The sequence below is a fragment of the Hippopotamus amphibius genome, chromosome 11 (assembly GCF_030028045.1).
Source record: "Hippopotamus amphibius kiboko isolate mHipAmp2 chromosome 11, mHipAmp2.hap2, whole genome shotgun sequence".
Taxonomy (NCBI): domain Eukaryota; kingdom Metazoa; phylum Chordata; class Mammalia; order Artiodactyla; family Hippopotamidae; genus Hippopotamus; species Hippopotamus amphibius.
The window spans coordinates 94,311,497-94,328,670 of NC_080196.1; the positions used below are offsets into that span (position 1 = coordinate 94,311,497).

Here is a 17,174-nt window from a genome sequence, read left to right on the forward strand (position 1 = left end):
AGTCTAGATCTTAGTAGGAGCTCCATAAATTTTAGTATTTTCTTTCTTAAGAAAATGATTCTTGTTTCTCCTGTCTCTGCATCTCTTTTCATATGAGTTACCAAAAACTGAATATCACCCTCTAGTGATAAATGATTTTAACTGCAGACTTTGCATCCTTGGTTTAAGAAAAAGGGTGACAGAATATAAATATGAAGGAACTAGATGCTAGGCCATGGAATGAGAAAATGTGCTTTTGTTGGGATTTAGCATTTAGCAAATTGCTAGTCTCCTAGACTGTTTCTGTTCTTTCTTTCTTTCTTTCCCAATAAGCAAATATTAGGAAAAAGTTATCCTACTATCCCTATTTCTCTGATAGTAGTCGAATAACTTTTGAGTTTTATTAACTAGAATTGTTTTTGAAAGTATTGTCAAAATAACTTTTCTTTCCCCCCAGATCATTAGAACTTAAATATCATCACTGATGAGAGAAGAAAACTGAGGCAAACTTTTCGATGGCTTCAGTGCCTTCTATGATGAGGTCTTGGTTATAATACTAAGAATGGCAAAAGTCCTTAGGTATGTGAGCTATACTAGCTCATTTGATATGCCTTCATAAAATTTTTATTTTAGACTATAGGGACAAAGTTATATGACTGCTATAAGCTAAGCAGAATTTACAAGGCAAATTTTAGGCCCAAAAAGAAAAGGTAGCAATTTTTTTTTTTTTGCAGACTGAAATGTCATTTAGCAGAAACTCAGCAGTTATTCAAATGATTTTCATGAGCATTAGAATGTATTTCATTGAGAGAAACTATACTGATTAGGATAGAATCATATCTTTCTTCTTTTCCAAAAGAAAATCAATAATGATATTCAATCAGGTTAGCCATAAAGGACTGTTTTGTACTGTAACATCTAATACTCATTTGCAGATCAGAGCAACCATCTCTTCTAACTGCACAAATATTCCTTGGTACTGTTAAACAGTTTATGATGTATATAGGTGGTTTAGCACAGGGCTTTCTGACCCAAAGCTGAGACTGGCCCCAAATGAGCTGGCCTGACACTTTATAAGGTGTGATGAAAAGTCTGCAGCTCCCAAGGAACCTTTCACAGGGAGATTCGAAATCCACTTGAAATTACATATGACTGGTGGAGCTTCATCTGGAGAGGCCTAATCAGGATTTGGTTTTGACCTAGTAGAAATAAAATGAGCCCATTCATTGTGTCAGAATTCATCTCTAGACTACAGAATGAACAATAACCTAAAATCAATGCCAACTCACCGGATTTGGCTTACATGCTTGAGAGATTGTTCCAGAATGTTTTCTACAGTACTTTCATCACTCTGTGTTTTCTATTCTAGGGCCTACTCTTCCCAAGACTCATGTCAAAACAGCCTCTCTTGGGTTGGCCGGAAAGGCAAGATCTCCTTTGCTTCCTGTATCTGTGCCAACAGCACCTGAAGTGTCTGAGGAGAGCCACAAACCAACAGAGGATCCAGCCAATGTAAGGCCATCCTTGAAATTCATGCCCCCTCAAGGGACGCACTGCTGTGCAATGCAGTCTAAACCACCCAGTGCTCTCCATTAACCCCAAGCCCTTGTTGTTCTTATTGTTTGTTTAGTTCTGTTTTCCTGCACTTGAATATGAAGAGAAAAAATTTTAGGGAAAAAAATTGTATCAGGGATTCAGTTATGTTAGAAAATCGTTGGTACTTAAAGGCAATCTTATACCTATAAGCAGATAGCAACAGAATGTGACTTTACATCCATATATGTATATATACACATATATGAATATATACGTGTATGTGTGTTTATATGTATATATAGATATACACTATCATCACTATCCTATAATGTGAATCACATGTGTAATTTAAAATTTTCTAAGAGCCACATTAAAAGATGTTAAAATGTACATATATATATATATACACACAAACATTTCCATCAATGAGATGAAACACCTTGGCGTACCTGGAAATACAACTATACAATTATTCTTTAAAATAAAAAATTAGTAATAAAGCTATACTCTAAGGAGTTTTTTGAAGTTATCATATATGTCACTTATAAAAATCATAAAACAGCCTGGAAATACAGAACTGAGAAGAAACTACAAAATGAAGGAAGGCATTTAAGAAGAAAAAAGAGAAGTAACTGATATATTTAGAAAATAAGAGGGGAACATTTAATTATTTAATGAGAGAAAAAATTTACCAACTAAGGAAACAATCTAAAAAGTGATCAAATTAGAAAACTCAGGAAAAAAAAAATCAATGGGGACCAAAAAAAGAAATCAAAATTTTGAGAGAGCAAACATTTCCCCCAAAAAACACATTTTGAGGGAGATTTAAAAAGATGTTGCCTGAAGGCAGCAATTTAGAAAACTCCGGACTGTTTCTGAATATAGTTCAAGAGAAAACATTTAAAAGAAGGCTAAGGACTTCCCTGGTGGCGCAAGTGGTTAAGAATCCTGCTGCCAATGCAGGGAACACAAGTTCGATGCCTGGTCCAGGAAAATCCCACATGCCGCGGAGCAACTAAACCCATGCACCACATCTACTGAGCTTGCGCTCTAAAGCCCGCAAGCCACAACTACTGAGCCCTTGTGCCACAACTACTGAAGGCTGCGCCCCTAGAGCCTGTGCTCTGCAACAAGAGAAGCTACCACACTGAGAAGCCCGTGCACTGCAGCAAAGAGTAGCCCCCACTCTCTGCAACTAGAGAAAGCCTGTACGCAACAACACCCAACTCAGCCAATACATAAATAAATAAATAAATTTATAAAAAAAATAAAAAAGAGGGCTAAGGAACTAACACATATGATACCTTGAAAAATTAGAGGACTGGAAGGGGGAATAAAGATGAAAAAACAGATTGGAATCATCTCATTTGAATGAACAGTACATTTTTTCTTGGTTTTACTGTTTTCAGTACTACAAAACAATAAAATATTTTAACACTTGGAGATCAGACAATCTGGATATACGTATGTGTGTGAATGTTTGTAGAAGTATGTTATATAATCAACATACCTTTGTATACATAAAAAATATGCAAATTTATAAGCATCTAATGCACTGCTCTGTCAGGATACAGATGTTTACACACTGCAATAGCTGTTTAGTGTTAACCGTTGTTGGCCATATCTTAATTCAGATCAAATTCTTAAATTTACATATCTCATCTCGTAAGGAATCATGCCAGGTGACCCATTTTTGCACTTAAGGTTGACTCTAAGGAGTGACAGCCAAAGGTATAACAATAAGATTATATGTTAAAGGAAATACAGAAATGGGACAAATAATCTAAACCATCACTATCATAAAGAAATATAATGTGAACCACATGTGTAGTTTAAAACTTTCTAGGAGCCACATGAAAAGATGTAAAAGTAAATAGGTGACATTAATTTTAATGATATGTTTTATCTAACCCAATATTTCCAAAATATTTCCAAAATATTATCATTTTGACATGCAATAAATACAAAAAAAATCACTAAGATATTTTACTTTTTTTGTTATAAGTACTCAATATGATGTGTATTTTATGTGTACAACACATCTCAATTCAGGCTATCCACATTTCAAAAATTCAGTAGCAAATAATTTGAGAAAACAACCCAGACAACTATGACAACATTTTGGGAAAGGAGTTATCAAATTAATCAGTTCACTTCAGCATCCCTCTTCATACACAGGCCAGTCTTTTAAGCCAAACTGGCTACATCTTTCAATCCCTGTTAAACTCTGAAGATTACACAGTAAATGACCATGTCATTCATTGGCAGGCTGAGACCTCTATAAGAATGTACCATTTCCAACCTGTTTACTACCACGAGTTGTTTCTTTAGTGACTGGGGTGGCTTTGTGCTGCTCCATATCATATATTCTCCACCAGTGTTCTCATCGGATCCAGGGTGTTTATTTGGCATGACTTAATATACATTCTGGCCATAGTACATATACATCCTGGCCTACACAGAGCTAGACATCACGCCTCAGGCCTCAGATGGGTTCAGTAATTTCAATAACTTCATCAAATGAATGAGCTAACCAAGAAAAATCAGGTAGGGCTGGTCTGTATAAGTCATAACAACGGGTATGTTGAGAAAGGGGAAAAAAAGACAGTAACCTTTATTGAGCACTTACTCATCAGCACTGATCTGATGAATGAATCCTCCCAGCCACCCAGTGAGGCAAGCCTGCTATTCCATTTGACAAATGAGACAGACTCAAAAAGTCAAGTCTATAGAAGAACTGCAATTCAAATCAACACCACAAGCCTTGTTTTCCCCACTGGCTGATGATCAGAATTCACTGGGAAGCTTTATAAAAAGAGATTCTAACCTTCCCTTGACCTATGGAGTCCAAATCCCTGAGGCTAGTGACCAGAGGATCTGTGCTCACTAATAATGTAGTATTACTTTTGACACGATCCTAGAGGCTCACAGTGAGGGAGAGTTACAAAGAGGATGGTCACTAAGATTCTACGGTTCAAGCTTTTCATTTTATCCACCAGTCAAACTGTGTCATAGGTTGCCTCTACAGCCATGCATAGAGCCAATTCTGGTTTAGGGTGAGATCTTTGTTTTCACACACAAACAAAGATCATAATCCTCAGACTTTTCACTGGTCAGGTCCAGTTCCCACACAACAAAAAGTGCCTATGTGGTGCTACAAAGAAAGGAAACCCAGTGATGTCAATTCTGCTCATATCCTGATATAAAGGAAAAGGAGCTAATGTATTGACTATGTACCATGTGCTGAACACTGATAAGCACTAAACATGTCAGAGGATGCTCAGAATAGCCTATGAAATAGCTATCATCATCATCTTACAGCTGAGAGCTATACATCAGAGAGGTTTACTAACTTGTCCAAGCTCACACAGGTAGTGACTGGTGCAAATTGATCTGAAATAAGATTCTTTTTTTTTTTGACACTAAAGCCTTTGCCTCATCATAGGATGAAGACGGTGAAACAGCAGACAACCATTCATCACTGCCTGTTTCATTACCAGCATCTTCATTCAATGATGATGTGCTGAGCACAGCCCCTGGCTATGGGCCACTGTGTCATGCATGAGAATACAGTGAATCAATTAGACATGGCCCTGCCTTCACAAAAGGAATGCACCACTATTCACCTGTACTAATTCTTTGCTCTCGTTCTCTCTGTAGGTATACGAACAGGATGACTTGAGTGAACAAATGGCAAGTTTGGAAGGGCTAATGAAGCAGCTTAATGCTATCACAGGCTCGGCCTTTTAACACGCATTGCCAAATTGATGAGGTGAATTTCCCAGGACCTTTGCAGCATTACCAATTACCCATAAACAGCACACCTGTATCCAAGAACTCTAACCAGTGTACAGGTCAACCATCAAGACCATTCAGTTCTGGAAGATCCTGAAGCAGTTCAGAAGGAATAAGCATCCCTTCTTTCATAGGCATCAGGAGTTTCAAAGTGATGACTCTGGGGTCCCTTAACAAAAGCAAAGATACATCTACACTGCAGTGTCAAAGCTGAAGCTGCTAGAATAGTCCTGGACCTTTGCCACCGCAGTGACCACACTGTCATGACGAATGCTTGTTTCCCTTCATCACGGCCTGTCATTTTCTTCTATGTGTAGGTCTAGTCTTACAAAATGCAAGTGCATTATTGAAGCCTGTACCCTGTCATGGCAAATCAGTGCAAGTTCACTATTTTGTTTTCAAATGTAAGGTACAAAGCACCCATGGGAGATTTTCATTACTCCATAGCACCAAAGGATTGGATGTTTTTCTGACAGCACAAAACAGTAAACAAGTAAACAAGCAAAAGGCAGCAAATGCTTACGTTTTGTAACGCGGTCATTCTTGCACAGGTGGTGGATTCATTCTCGCAAGTGGCTGTAAAATTCACCCATTTTAGCAAGTATTGGTAAATCCACCCTTGGTTAACACTGATGTAATTTAAAAATCTGCAGTTAGTGGCATCCTGCCAGCAACTGGTCCATTTCCTGAAAGAGGATACAATATGCAATCTTTTCAGACCATGACAGTTATGTGCTTAAGCTTATAGTAGGACACTTTTCAATTTGGATGGCTTTTGTGCCATACCACACTGTGATGATATTTCAAAGCTTCACCAAGTCCGTCTCCATCAGGAGTCTGGCTGGAAGAGGTCCCCCCACCACCACCCCATCCTTCCCTGAGTTCTCCTTGGCAACCAGCCCTGGTCAGGTGGCCAGTTCCACACATCCCATGGCCTCCTGATCCACCTTCCTAAAACCCTCTGTGGAAATGGCAGACCCATCCCGAGGAAGGGAAGGAAAACGGAAGTCAGTTTCAAACATTACCTTCTCTTGAGTGATGTCACTTCCACCAACAGATCCCTCACTGACTTAGAGCAGGCGGTGTGGGTAAGTGACCACCACCAAGCTTTGTTGTCAAGGAAACCTTCTGCACCATGCCTGCCCAGAGTCAGAGAAGAGCAGCAGGGAAGGCATCATTTGACTCTTCTGACACATCCTAAACCCAGTGGATGCTCTTTAAAACTGCATCTTCATTGTGAGCTAGAATCTTAAAATCCTATGCCATGTTTTTCTACAGCTTGCAACTAGGTGAAATTAAAAAGATTTTGTGTGCACCCTTTTAGTTTCTGAATTTGCAGCTGCGTTTGGAGTTAATCCATTTATGCAGCTGAATTGCCAAAAGGGAGCCAGTTTGCATATTTATCAGTTAGGCAACTTGAAAACCCAATAAGAGAGTTTCAGCTGAATTATTCCTTTCAGCTCTGCCTTTGATTTCAAGCTTGAGTAGGTCATAATTTTAAAAGAGCATGGAAGGGATAGGATCTTTACAACCTAATAGCTCCTTTTATTAGGTGGGTAATTATATATGAATCCCTGAATGAAATATTTTGAGCAAAATGGCACTGTAACAGAAGTAATAATTCAGATTATTTTTTTACAGTTTTATGTCGGGAAGGAAATCTGATGTCAGAGAGAGGGCTTGTTCAAATGGTTCATTAGAAAGTCCGGTCCGTTTGTGAAACTGTTCCTTCAACAAGAGTGCTTGTTCAATTTACTTATATTTTCATGAAGTCCTTCTGAAGAGCTATGTGACGTTATCCTATGGGGCAGATAACTCTTATTCGACATGTAGGCACTTAGGCAAACAACCCTCCACTGACCTGGAACAAGGCATTTCATAACATAATATTGAGTCTTACAGAAATAACCCCTTATCTCAGAAAAGAAAATGTTCATTAGGCCAGCCTTACCTTCTCAAGGTTCTAGGATGGCCTTCCCTTTCTAATCCTCACAAACATGGAACATTCTCTGAAGGCATTTGACATCCAAGGAAGGTCATCCTGAGTGTCCAGTTTGGAATGAGCTGCAAATCTCGGATTTCAGGGATTAGTCACATCTTCACTCTGTAGACTGTATCTGCACAATCAAGAGAACTAGCATTTTCACAACATTCTAGACTCCTCTGAAGTCAATTACCTTAGGAAATAATTTTTTTAATATATGAATGTATACATTATTTGTTTTCAGTGGATGCTCTTGAAACTTTCTTCATTAAACAAACCCAGTGGTTTAGTTTAGTAATTGCCAGTGCTAATACGTCTTTGCTCCATCCAGTGAATACAGAGTAAAATCCATTTAAATTCTCCCAACAGACTCTTGGGAGATGTACCCAATGGTTTGAATATAAAATGATTTGACCACAACTCTGCACTACTCTGCTCCCCATTCTCTCAAATAGTTCATATGTATGTACAACTGCCTGCCCAAGTTTACAGGTAACTTTTTAATTTCCCAGTCTCCTGATCTCTTGACAAGAAGAAACCTGTAAATACTGCAAGACAGCCCTTATTTTGCTCCTACTCTGAATCTAGTTCATGACATACAGGGCTCTTTAAGCTCATAAATCTCCCTGACTCCCGTAGGGCAATGCTTGACAGCCAACCAGCAGCTCTGCCACCAGGAGTCATTTCTCCCCGAAAAAAGAAGAAAATAAAACTTGGCAGGGCATACTCAGGCCTCCCCTGCAGTCGGCTGGACTGTCAGTCAAGAGCCTCCTCTTGAAAAAGTTTGGTATTTTTCTTCTGTTTCATACCGATAAGAAAGCTATTGTCGTTCCTCTAGAAAGTTCTGCATTTGTTAAACTCACAAAAAGGCAGATAGCTCAAAATGCATAAAACATATCTGGAGGATGCACCAGCCAAAAGTTAAATATTTCTTAGTGACTCACATTCAATAAGAAACCAGTTGTAGCTACCTCTTTGCAGAGCAGAGCTATAAGCTTCTAGAGTACCTCAATAATGGAACTTTACATTTGGGTATTATAAAATGCACACACAATTGAACAAGCTGAAAAAAAAAAAAAGAAGCATATCAAGCCAGGGATATGAGGTGGATTTATTAAGGCTTCCTGGGAGGAGTTGGATATAGCATTATTCTCTTCAAAATAAGGGTTGTGCACAATGACATGTATGTTTTCATCCGCTGCGTTGGTAAAAGCTACAAAAAGAGAGCTGTCCAGCATGGGTGTGTCATTGCAGACAACATTCGGAAACTAATGTTTGGCACTCACTGGCTTTCCTGATAAAGACTCTAAGTACAGGTCTCCCTGGAAGCCTTCGTAGTTTGTGCTTGAAGATGGTTTCTTGTTCCTGGCCACCCTTGTGATACACCTGTCTGTTGACTTTGTTGAAAAGAATGTCTTGAGGCCTTCTCCAAATATAATAGAATGTCTCATACATGACTGCTGGACTGGAATTCTAACCAAAAAAAACAAAAAGAGAGAGAAAGAAATCACCTCTAAAGAGATCACCTTACCTTTTAGATAAAATTGTGTCCGAGACTACTTGTAGTTTCAGAATGTCCATTCCTAGTTTATGAGGGAGAGAAAAATAGAAAAAATCCTTAGTTTTAGGTATGTTTATAAAAAATGAAATCATCGCAACTTTAAAACAGATGTGGAACAAGGTTGCTTTCCCTTCCTGGACCAGTCTACTTCATCTAAATGCAGACCATCCCTAAGGTCAGAGGTTAGTAGCCTAGCCTGTTTCTAATCCCATATACACAATAGAGAAACCCTAACATTCTAGAGCAGCAGAGCAGTCGTACACTCAAATCTATCATCTCTTTTTAAAATTACTTTCAAAGCAATCTTTTATGGATAATAACTTGTATTTCTCTGGTAACTTTCAGAAATCACTTTCATAGTGTACAGAAAAGCTTTTCACTTGATTCCAATGTTTCAAATTAAATCAGACATTGGAAAAATCATAGATAGATGTTTTGTATGATATTCCATATGTGCTCCCATGCCTCAGTGTAACTTGCTATCCAAATACTTGTTTCCAAAACATCCTGATTCTGAAAAGAAATGCCTGAGTAGTTCCTAGTCAGCGAGATTATAGAGGAGAGCACACAGTAAGCTCGTATCTGGGCTCTCCGCTGCCGCTATTGGATAACGTTCACTTGGTGGATTTCTAGTTGCACTCTCTGAAGGATTTCTCCTGCTCTCAGTAGAGAGCCTTTGAACATTGTCATCCTATGATTTTTGTGTTGGTTGGAGAGCAACAGCAAAACTCTACAAGATGTTGCAAACACAGATGCATGGGCCAAGGGATCTCAGTGTGTGCTGAAAGTGTGTTCTCAGATGCAAGACAGGAATGTTGGCGAGGAGGAGAAATGCTGTTTTTTATTATTGTAGGGTAAACCTGACAGTTCTGAACTTTGTGAATTGTCAGCTTGTTGGGGGGCTGGGTGGGTGGGTCTGGGGTGTACTTTTTATAAGTAATATTTAATTTATTATTTAGAGTGGCTTCTTTTTGGATAATTTATGATACAAAGGGAGATCTGGTTGGGAATCTAGATACGGCTGTTAAAGCTGCAGTGTTCCATATCTCAGAGGGACCACTTTGGAAATGAATCGTCCACTGCTGAGTATGAGGATACACCCAGGCAAAGCCCCCACTGCATCCCTATCATCACCGCCTTCTCCCTTTCCAGGGTCATTCAAACATGGTACCACCAAACCTACAATATTCTGACAGCATTTTACAGATCAATGCTACTCGTTCTCTCAAAGGGCTTTGCGATTCAAACAAATTGTTAGTGTGCTAGTGGTAGGTTTATTTGGTAGAAATGGGTATACTACAGCTTTAACTAGCCTTAGTGGAAAAAAGAAATTTTTTGTTGCTACAAAATGTCTTTAAAACAACAACAACAAAAGGTATTTTGAGCCTACAAAGAGTTTCTTTGAATTGTCAGACTCTAGCATTGTTAACCAAATTAGACTAGTGATTGCAATATTTAAGTGTAAATCTTGTTCTATGAGAAAGGAAACTTGCTTACAGTTTAAAACAATGACTGTTTCTACACACGATCTTGTATACTACTACACGAGGAAAAAGGGGTTTTGTAATCACTGTAGAACAGTCTCATATTCATTTTTTATAGAAATGTTATTCCAATGGTGCATTTTTTGTTTAATAAATAAAGTTTTGATATAAAGTTCTTTCTTCATGTTATTTATATTAAATGACTGATATGAAATGCACAAGACCCTAACCCCTGCCTGTCTGTTCTTATCCTCAGCATACGTGTTGCCTTTTTTGACATCTGTATCAGAGACTGTCACTCCCCTACCACAGCCCTTTGAATCTTTCTACCATTTTCATGCACACACCCAGTATGCTTTCTATCCCAACAGCCACTACCACTATCTGCCAGAAGACTGCCTCTCCTTGCCAGAAATTGCTTTGCCTGCATATTACAGGAGAGCTGAAAATTCCATTTACCAATAGCTGATAAATACTCCAGCCCCCATGCCCTGATTGAGACAACTCTGCAGTGTAAGCCAACTTACTTCCAGAGTTCCCCTACAGGACTGAGCCAAAGTGACTCTCTAGAGGGAGACATTGCTCCAAAATATTGCACCATAGATATAGCACCCAGTTTTGGCCTGCCTCCATTCTTTCCCTCGTCGCCATCCCACTAGTGATTTCTCCTGGGAGCACTTCATAATAAATCACTTTTACACACATCTTCATGTCAAGGGCTGTTTTTAGGGATTGAACCCAAGGTGAAGATCCTACTATTTTTGTTCCCGTTTCAACACACCAACACCAAATAAATATAATACTCTCTACATCCTCGAGATATTTCATTCTTATCATGTCAAGAGAAGAACACGGGAACACATATGTGGTAAATAACATATGGCTATGAGTACTGAAGGATGAAGTTGGGCATGTAATCTATTCTTTAAGAGAAAATCATGTATTAATAAAAGTTTTACTAACTCTTTTGGGTAAGCAGAGAACTATCCAGTGAGTTTGCTTAAAGCCAATACATCACTGGTGACAGGACAGGTGGGGCTTTAGAGGCCACCTAGCTCTTCTCATCTTCTTCAGTGCATAATCATTCCACCTAGAGAGAAAAAAAATGTGGTTAAGATCACCAAGAACCTGGCGAGACTGGAACCCTTGTGCATTGCTAGGGGGAACATAAACTAGTGCAGCTGCTGTGAGAAACAGTACCGTGGTTCCTCAAAAAATTAAACAGAATTACCATATGATCTAGCAATTCCACTTCTGGGCACATATCCAAAAGAATTAAAAGTAGGGACTTAAGAGATATTTGGACACCCATGTTCATAGCAGTGTTATTCACTATAGCCAAAAGGTGAAAACAATCCAAGAATTCATCAAGGAATGAATAAACAAAATATGGGGTGTGTGTGTCTGCATGTGTCTGTGTGTGTCTGTGTAATGGAATATTATTCAGCCTTCAAAAGGAAGTCCATTCTGACACATGCTACAACATGGATATTTTGGGAGATGAAAAAATTTCTGGAGATGAATGGTGATAATGGTAGCGCAATGTGAACATACTTAATGCTACTGAACTGTACCGTACACTTAAAAATATTAAAATTTTAGATTTTACATTAGGTATATTTTACCACAATTTAAAAAATTCCAAATAAGGATAGTCTAGAGCCATCTTCTATAAATGCTGATATTTATTCTATGACTCCTGAAATATAAATACGTTAACAACAAAATGTTAAACTGATATGCAAGCCCTAGAAGTGCCATATTTACCACAGTCTATTTTATCTCACATATTCAATTGATGTAATCATCTCTTACAGAAGAATGTCATGCTTTCACAGAAGCTACCAGAGATGATATCTTCATGGAAAACCAATTAACTGAAGAAAAATAAAATGGATTACTGGTGTTTGACCTAGACAGCAGAAGGTTAAAGGATTAACTACTCTCTCCACTGCAAATATATAAGAAAGATTTTGGAGTAGTCAAAGAATGATATGCTATCTTAAATACCCTAAAATGCTATAATGAAGATAGACAGCAGATTGCATTAATACAAATGTAGGAGAATTTAATCAGTCTGAAAGAAAGTGGAAAATCAGAGAGGTTTACCCAGAGCTGGAATTCAGAAAGGCTGACATTGCCTCTCTTTCATGGACATTTTCTTCAATGCATGAATTAATCGTTTGCATTTATTTTGATGTGTTTTAAAGGTGTGTCTGTAATTCTTAAAAATCTTTCCTGATTTCCATCCTATTATTAAACTTCTCATTATTTTTCATGCATTACTCTTTTCTCCAAACATCCTTTGCATCCTCTCAGGTTGGTCATCCACATCACTACTTTTGCTTTTGGTAAAGTTAAATCTTTAACTGCCTCCAATAATGGTTTTAATTGTGCACTTGGATTTTACATTTTATTGCAATTCTTCCTTTTTTTACCCATTGCCTTCTTTATTTCATCATGTTGTCTTTTTATCCCATCCTGTTCTTTCTTCGTTATATCCCAGTTCTCTTTCAGAGAGTTGATATTTCTTTATAAATTTGAAAACACCAGTTTTCTATGAAAGAACCTTCTACTGGTGTTGTAAAAGGATTATACTATAAGCTTGTTATGTCTCATTACTTTAGCCCATTCTTATCTTTATTTTATATTTCAGTATTTTTAATCTATTTACTCTGAAATGAAGGAAGATCTAGTCAAATCAAAGTGTGTCAACTCCCTGTTCATTTGAATTGCTCCTGGCCCCATTTTATGACTGTTTGTGTTCAATAGACTTTTTCAGCATTGCGAAGGGGAGTGTATGAAAAAGCAAAGCTCAAGAATAAACAGATGCCCTATCTCTTCTCTTTTCTACCTCTACCTGGAATACTGTAAAGATGAGAAATGTGCCCAAGCATATTAGTTCCTTTCTTACCCTTTCTGCCCAGTTCTGTTCTGACAGTTTGTAGTAAACAAATGAATGCAGTGGAGAGAGAGAGAGAGATTAGAGGAAGGAATAAATGACTTCTGGGGGCCTGATGCTTTTTGAGGCTACCAGAGTGATACCTGCCTGGATTTTTGGTTGATATAAACTTTTCACTTGTGATCTGAAGATCATTTTGTATCAGATCACTGGCAATATGATGAGAATGGCCCATATACTATGCTTCCTTGAAGTTTTACTGGCCTTATAGTTAGAGAGAAAAAAAAAAAACTTTCTGATTTAGTGGAGAGGTCCTGTTTTTTAGTAATAATGTCTTATTCTCCCCCTTCTCCCCTTCCCCTTTCTCATTCTATTATATATTTTTCTGAGTCCATTGATATAATCATGGGAAATCGGGGTTCACTATTAGGGGCAACTCTCTAGATGCCATGTTTTGTCCTACTTTCTATTTACCTAAGTGTAATCTTCACCTACTTTTTTATTTACCAATTTATTTCTATATCACTATTTTCCTTCTCTTTTTATTTGTGACTAATCTCTCTCCTTCACCTTAACTTTGGAAACTCATAATTTGATACAATAAATACTAAGGCAATTATTTCTGAGATAATCCAAATGTCCTCATTAGCAGTTCAAAAGATTTCTTGAAATAAATAACAGAAGTAATTTTTCCAAGATTCCTTTCAGGTTTTAATTAACATTCTTCTTTATAAATTAATGACAGTCCTTTAATTTCCCTGTCTTTGCTAATATCTTTTCTGACTCTTTACATAAGTTTGACAAAATACCTCTTAGTAGAATAATCTTTCACCGTCTTAATATTTCTTAAGGATTTAATTCTTGTGCTATTCTTTGACCCTGTGGTTGCTTTCCTCAGGTACTTTTCTTTTATTCAAGAGAAAAACTGTTCTTTGGTCTGGAACTCTCTTAACTATGGCAGTATTTTAATTTTGTAGATATGGCTCCTTAGTTGCCATTAATTTTCCTATTTCTTCCTGAAATAGGATGTTTCAAAAAATTGACTACAACATTTACTTTAGATGTATATTGTGGGCTTAAATTTAAATCAGACAATGTATGTAAAGCTTCTACTACAATTTCCAGTACTTGGCAAAAGCCTACTGACTGCTGCTTCTGAAAGTCTCTGCATTCCGTTCTTTCCCCTTGATATCTGTGAACCTTTTCATACATTTAAAACATATAAATATGAATTTAACAAATCTGTCATTTGGGTGTGGTTCTAATATTATAGGTATTATTTGTAGTATGCATGTAGATGTAGAAAAAAGTTTTCAAATGGATGGTATTATAAAATATTTTTCCTTTTCTTAATATGTACAACCAGTATCTATTTAGTGCCTTTTATTCACATGTAAGGCATAGTGCTAAGGGTACCAGCAAACCAAAGGATAAATCTGTATATCTTTCACTAACAGGAAAAAAATTGTGTATATCTATCTATATATATATATATGTATATATGTGATTATAGTTCAAATAAGACAGTTAGATATCTTTAGACAGATAAAAATAAAATTCCAAAAGAATACAAAGTATCAAACTAAAGTTCATAGAAGCCTCATAGGGAATACGGTATGTGGAAAGAGCTTTAAATAATTAATAAGATCAAAATCTTTAGAGATGGAAAAAGGCTATTCAGATAAAAGAAGTTATTATATGAACAAAAAGATACAAAGGTAAGAATTTATAGGACAAAATTGGAACTAATTTCAGGGTGGGTATTTTTTTGGAGTCTATGGTTTATGGGAAAAAAGTAGGAAGTACATTTAGAAAATCAATGGAAATTATGTAATAGTGATCTAAGATATTTAACTGTTACTAATACAGAACCACTGAATATAAAGTTGTATCCTTTCACTCACAAATGTCTGTTGAATATTAACCACGTACCAATGACTGAACTGGTACTGGAAAAACAACAATGATCAATGTGAATGTGATCTCTGTCTTCATGGAGTTTATAATTTGCTTGTGGAGACAAAGAACAGATTGGTGCAATAATTATAATCATAATGAGTGCTATAAACTAAGACTGTGACACAGACAGATCTTTAGAGATTAGTCATAATTACTGATGGGGAATGGAGACAGCTTAGATTGGGAAAGACTTCTTCATGGAGGTGACATTTAAACTGAAACCACAGGATAAAAAGGAGTAACCCAAGTGAATATTGGGAACATAGAACATTCCAGAGGGAGGGAAAAACTGAGCAGGCCCCAGGCTGGGAGAGAGCTTGGTTTATCCAAGTAATGGGTAGATGATCAGTGCAGCTGAACTTCACTGAGCAGGAGGGAAGAACAGAAGGAAGGGGTTAGGGAGGTGGATGTGGGCCAGATGATGCTGCATCTTGCCATGCGTGCCACCGAGCTTAGATTCCAAACGGAATAGGAGCCATTTGGGGACACAGAGAGAAGAGAGTTTAGATCTAATTTAGGTGTCCCAAGATTTGTAAAAACTCTACACACTACATCAGATGTGCAAAATCACGCAGCACTCTTTACTGTCTACAATCGCTCTTATGTTTCTTATGAGCCCCAGTTCTTGTTGAGTAAAGAGACAAATCTCAGTCTTGTCAATGAAAAGAGTCTGTTGTTTCTTTTTCATTTAAAGCAACCTCTTTCTGTTTAGCTAAGTTTTGGGGTTTTGTTTGTTTTTTGGGATAAAGTCATGAAATTCAAAGTTCTAACTCCCTGTCACATCTGCGTTGCTCTTCACAAAAGCCCTACCTTTGCCAATTCTTTTCAAGATGGCTTCTGGGGAAGCACATAAGCTCTTTCCGTGTGCTGGACCAATGCAGATCCTCACTGCTTCCAAGTTTGTCATTTTCCCTCATTACTGGGTACTCTCTTGGCCTTTACTGCCAAGATTTGCATCTGAAGAATTGAGAATCGTTTCTCTCAGCATGATAGGATCCCATCATTCCCCTCACTGAACTGGCCCATTCTAAACTCTTCCTGTAACTGCTCCATCTGAGTCTCGGCTTTGTCTTCTACCTGGACCTCAAGCAGGCTGTCCACTATGCAACCTCTATTTGAGAGTTACATTTGCCCTGGCCATGATAACTGTATGGCAGACTCAGTGACTCTCAACTCAGATTTCTCCCAAATGCCCTACTGACAGCATGTTAGAATAACTGATTCCTTACTTTACATGCAGGTTTTACCACCAGTATTCTCTCTGCCTAGCATTATCAAGTCACCATTTTCCTCCACAGCAATACCCAGCCTTCTGAGATGTTCCTTTCCAAGAATTCTACAAGCCACAATGGACAAGAGTCCAAGCATCTTCTGGTTTGGGCCTCCCTGCCCCCCATCTAGGGCTTCTATCATCTCTTGCCACCTTGTCCTAGAGTTTCCTAGAGTTTTACCCTATAGAGGGGTGTCAGGGAAATATTTTTGTTCCTCCTTGCATACCCCTGTCCACTGAGGTACCATATCTTGTCCAACAGAAATTTTATGCTCCCTTTTCAGTTCTAGTGAAAATTCTCCTTATGTCATATCTTGGAAATTTTCACTGTGTGCATATTTATTAGTATCTTTATTTCCCTTTGGGCACTGAAACCACTAAGTCAACTCTTATGAAGCCACAGGGCATCAAGAATTAAAGAATATAAATTTTGTTACTTTAATATTTACAAAAATGGTATATCAGTCGTGTGTGTGTATTAAAATACCAATCTGGCTACTGTGTAGAGACTGAATTCCACGTAGCTAAAGTGAAAAAAAGCTACAGGAAAGGTATCTTGCAGTGGTGGTAAAGAAATGAAAATAAAGTGGGTACACTTGAAATGAGTTTTGAAGCTAAAAACAAACATAATTGCAGATGGATTAGACGGGGTGAGTTTCTGGCTTGAACAGCCTTTAAGTTGGTAGTGACATTTCCTGTGATAT

The 17,174-nt window shown here is 37.7% G+C and overlaps 1 protein-coding gene across 1 annotated transcript in view; it reads left to right on the top strand.

Annotated features, from left to right (window-relative positions):
* DCC (DCC netrin 1 receptor) overlaps window positions 1–5,265 on the top strand; it is a 798,936-nt gene extending 793,671 nt beyond the window's left edge. Inside the window, exons 29-30 of the mRNA XM_057698213.1 lie at window positions 1,349–1,491; window positions 5,176–5,265. Coding sequence (XP_057554196.1) covers window positions 1,349–1,491; window positions 5,176–5,265 — 233 coding nt within the window. The remainder of the gene's footprint in view (window positions 1–1,348; window positions 1,492–5,175) is intronic.
* Window positions 5,266–17,174: the final 11,909 nt, after the last annotated feature.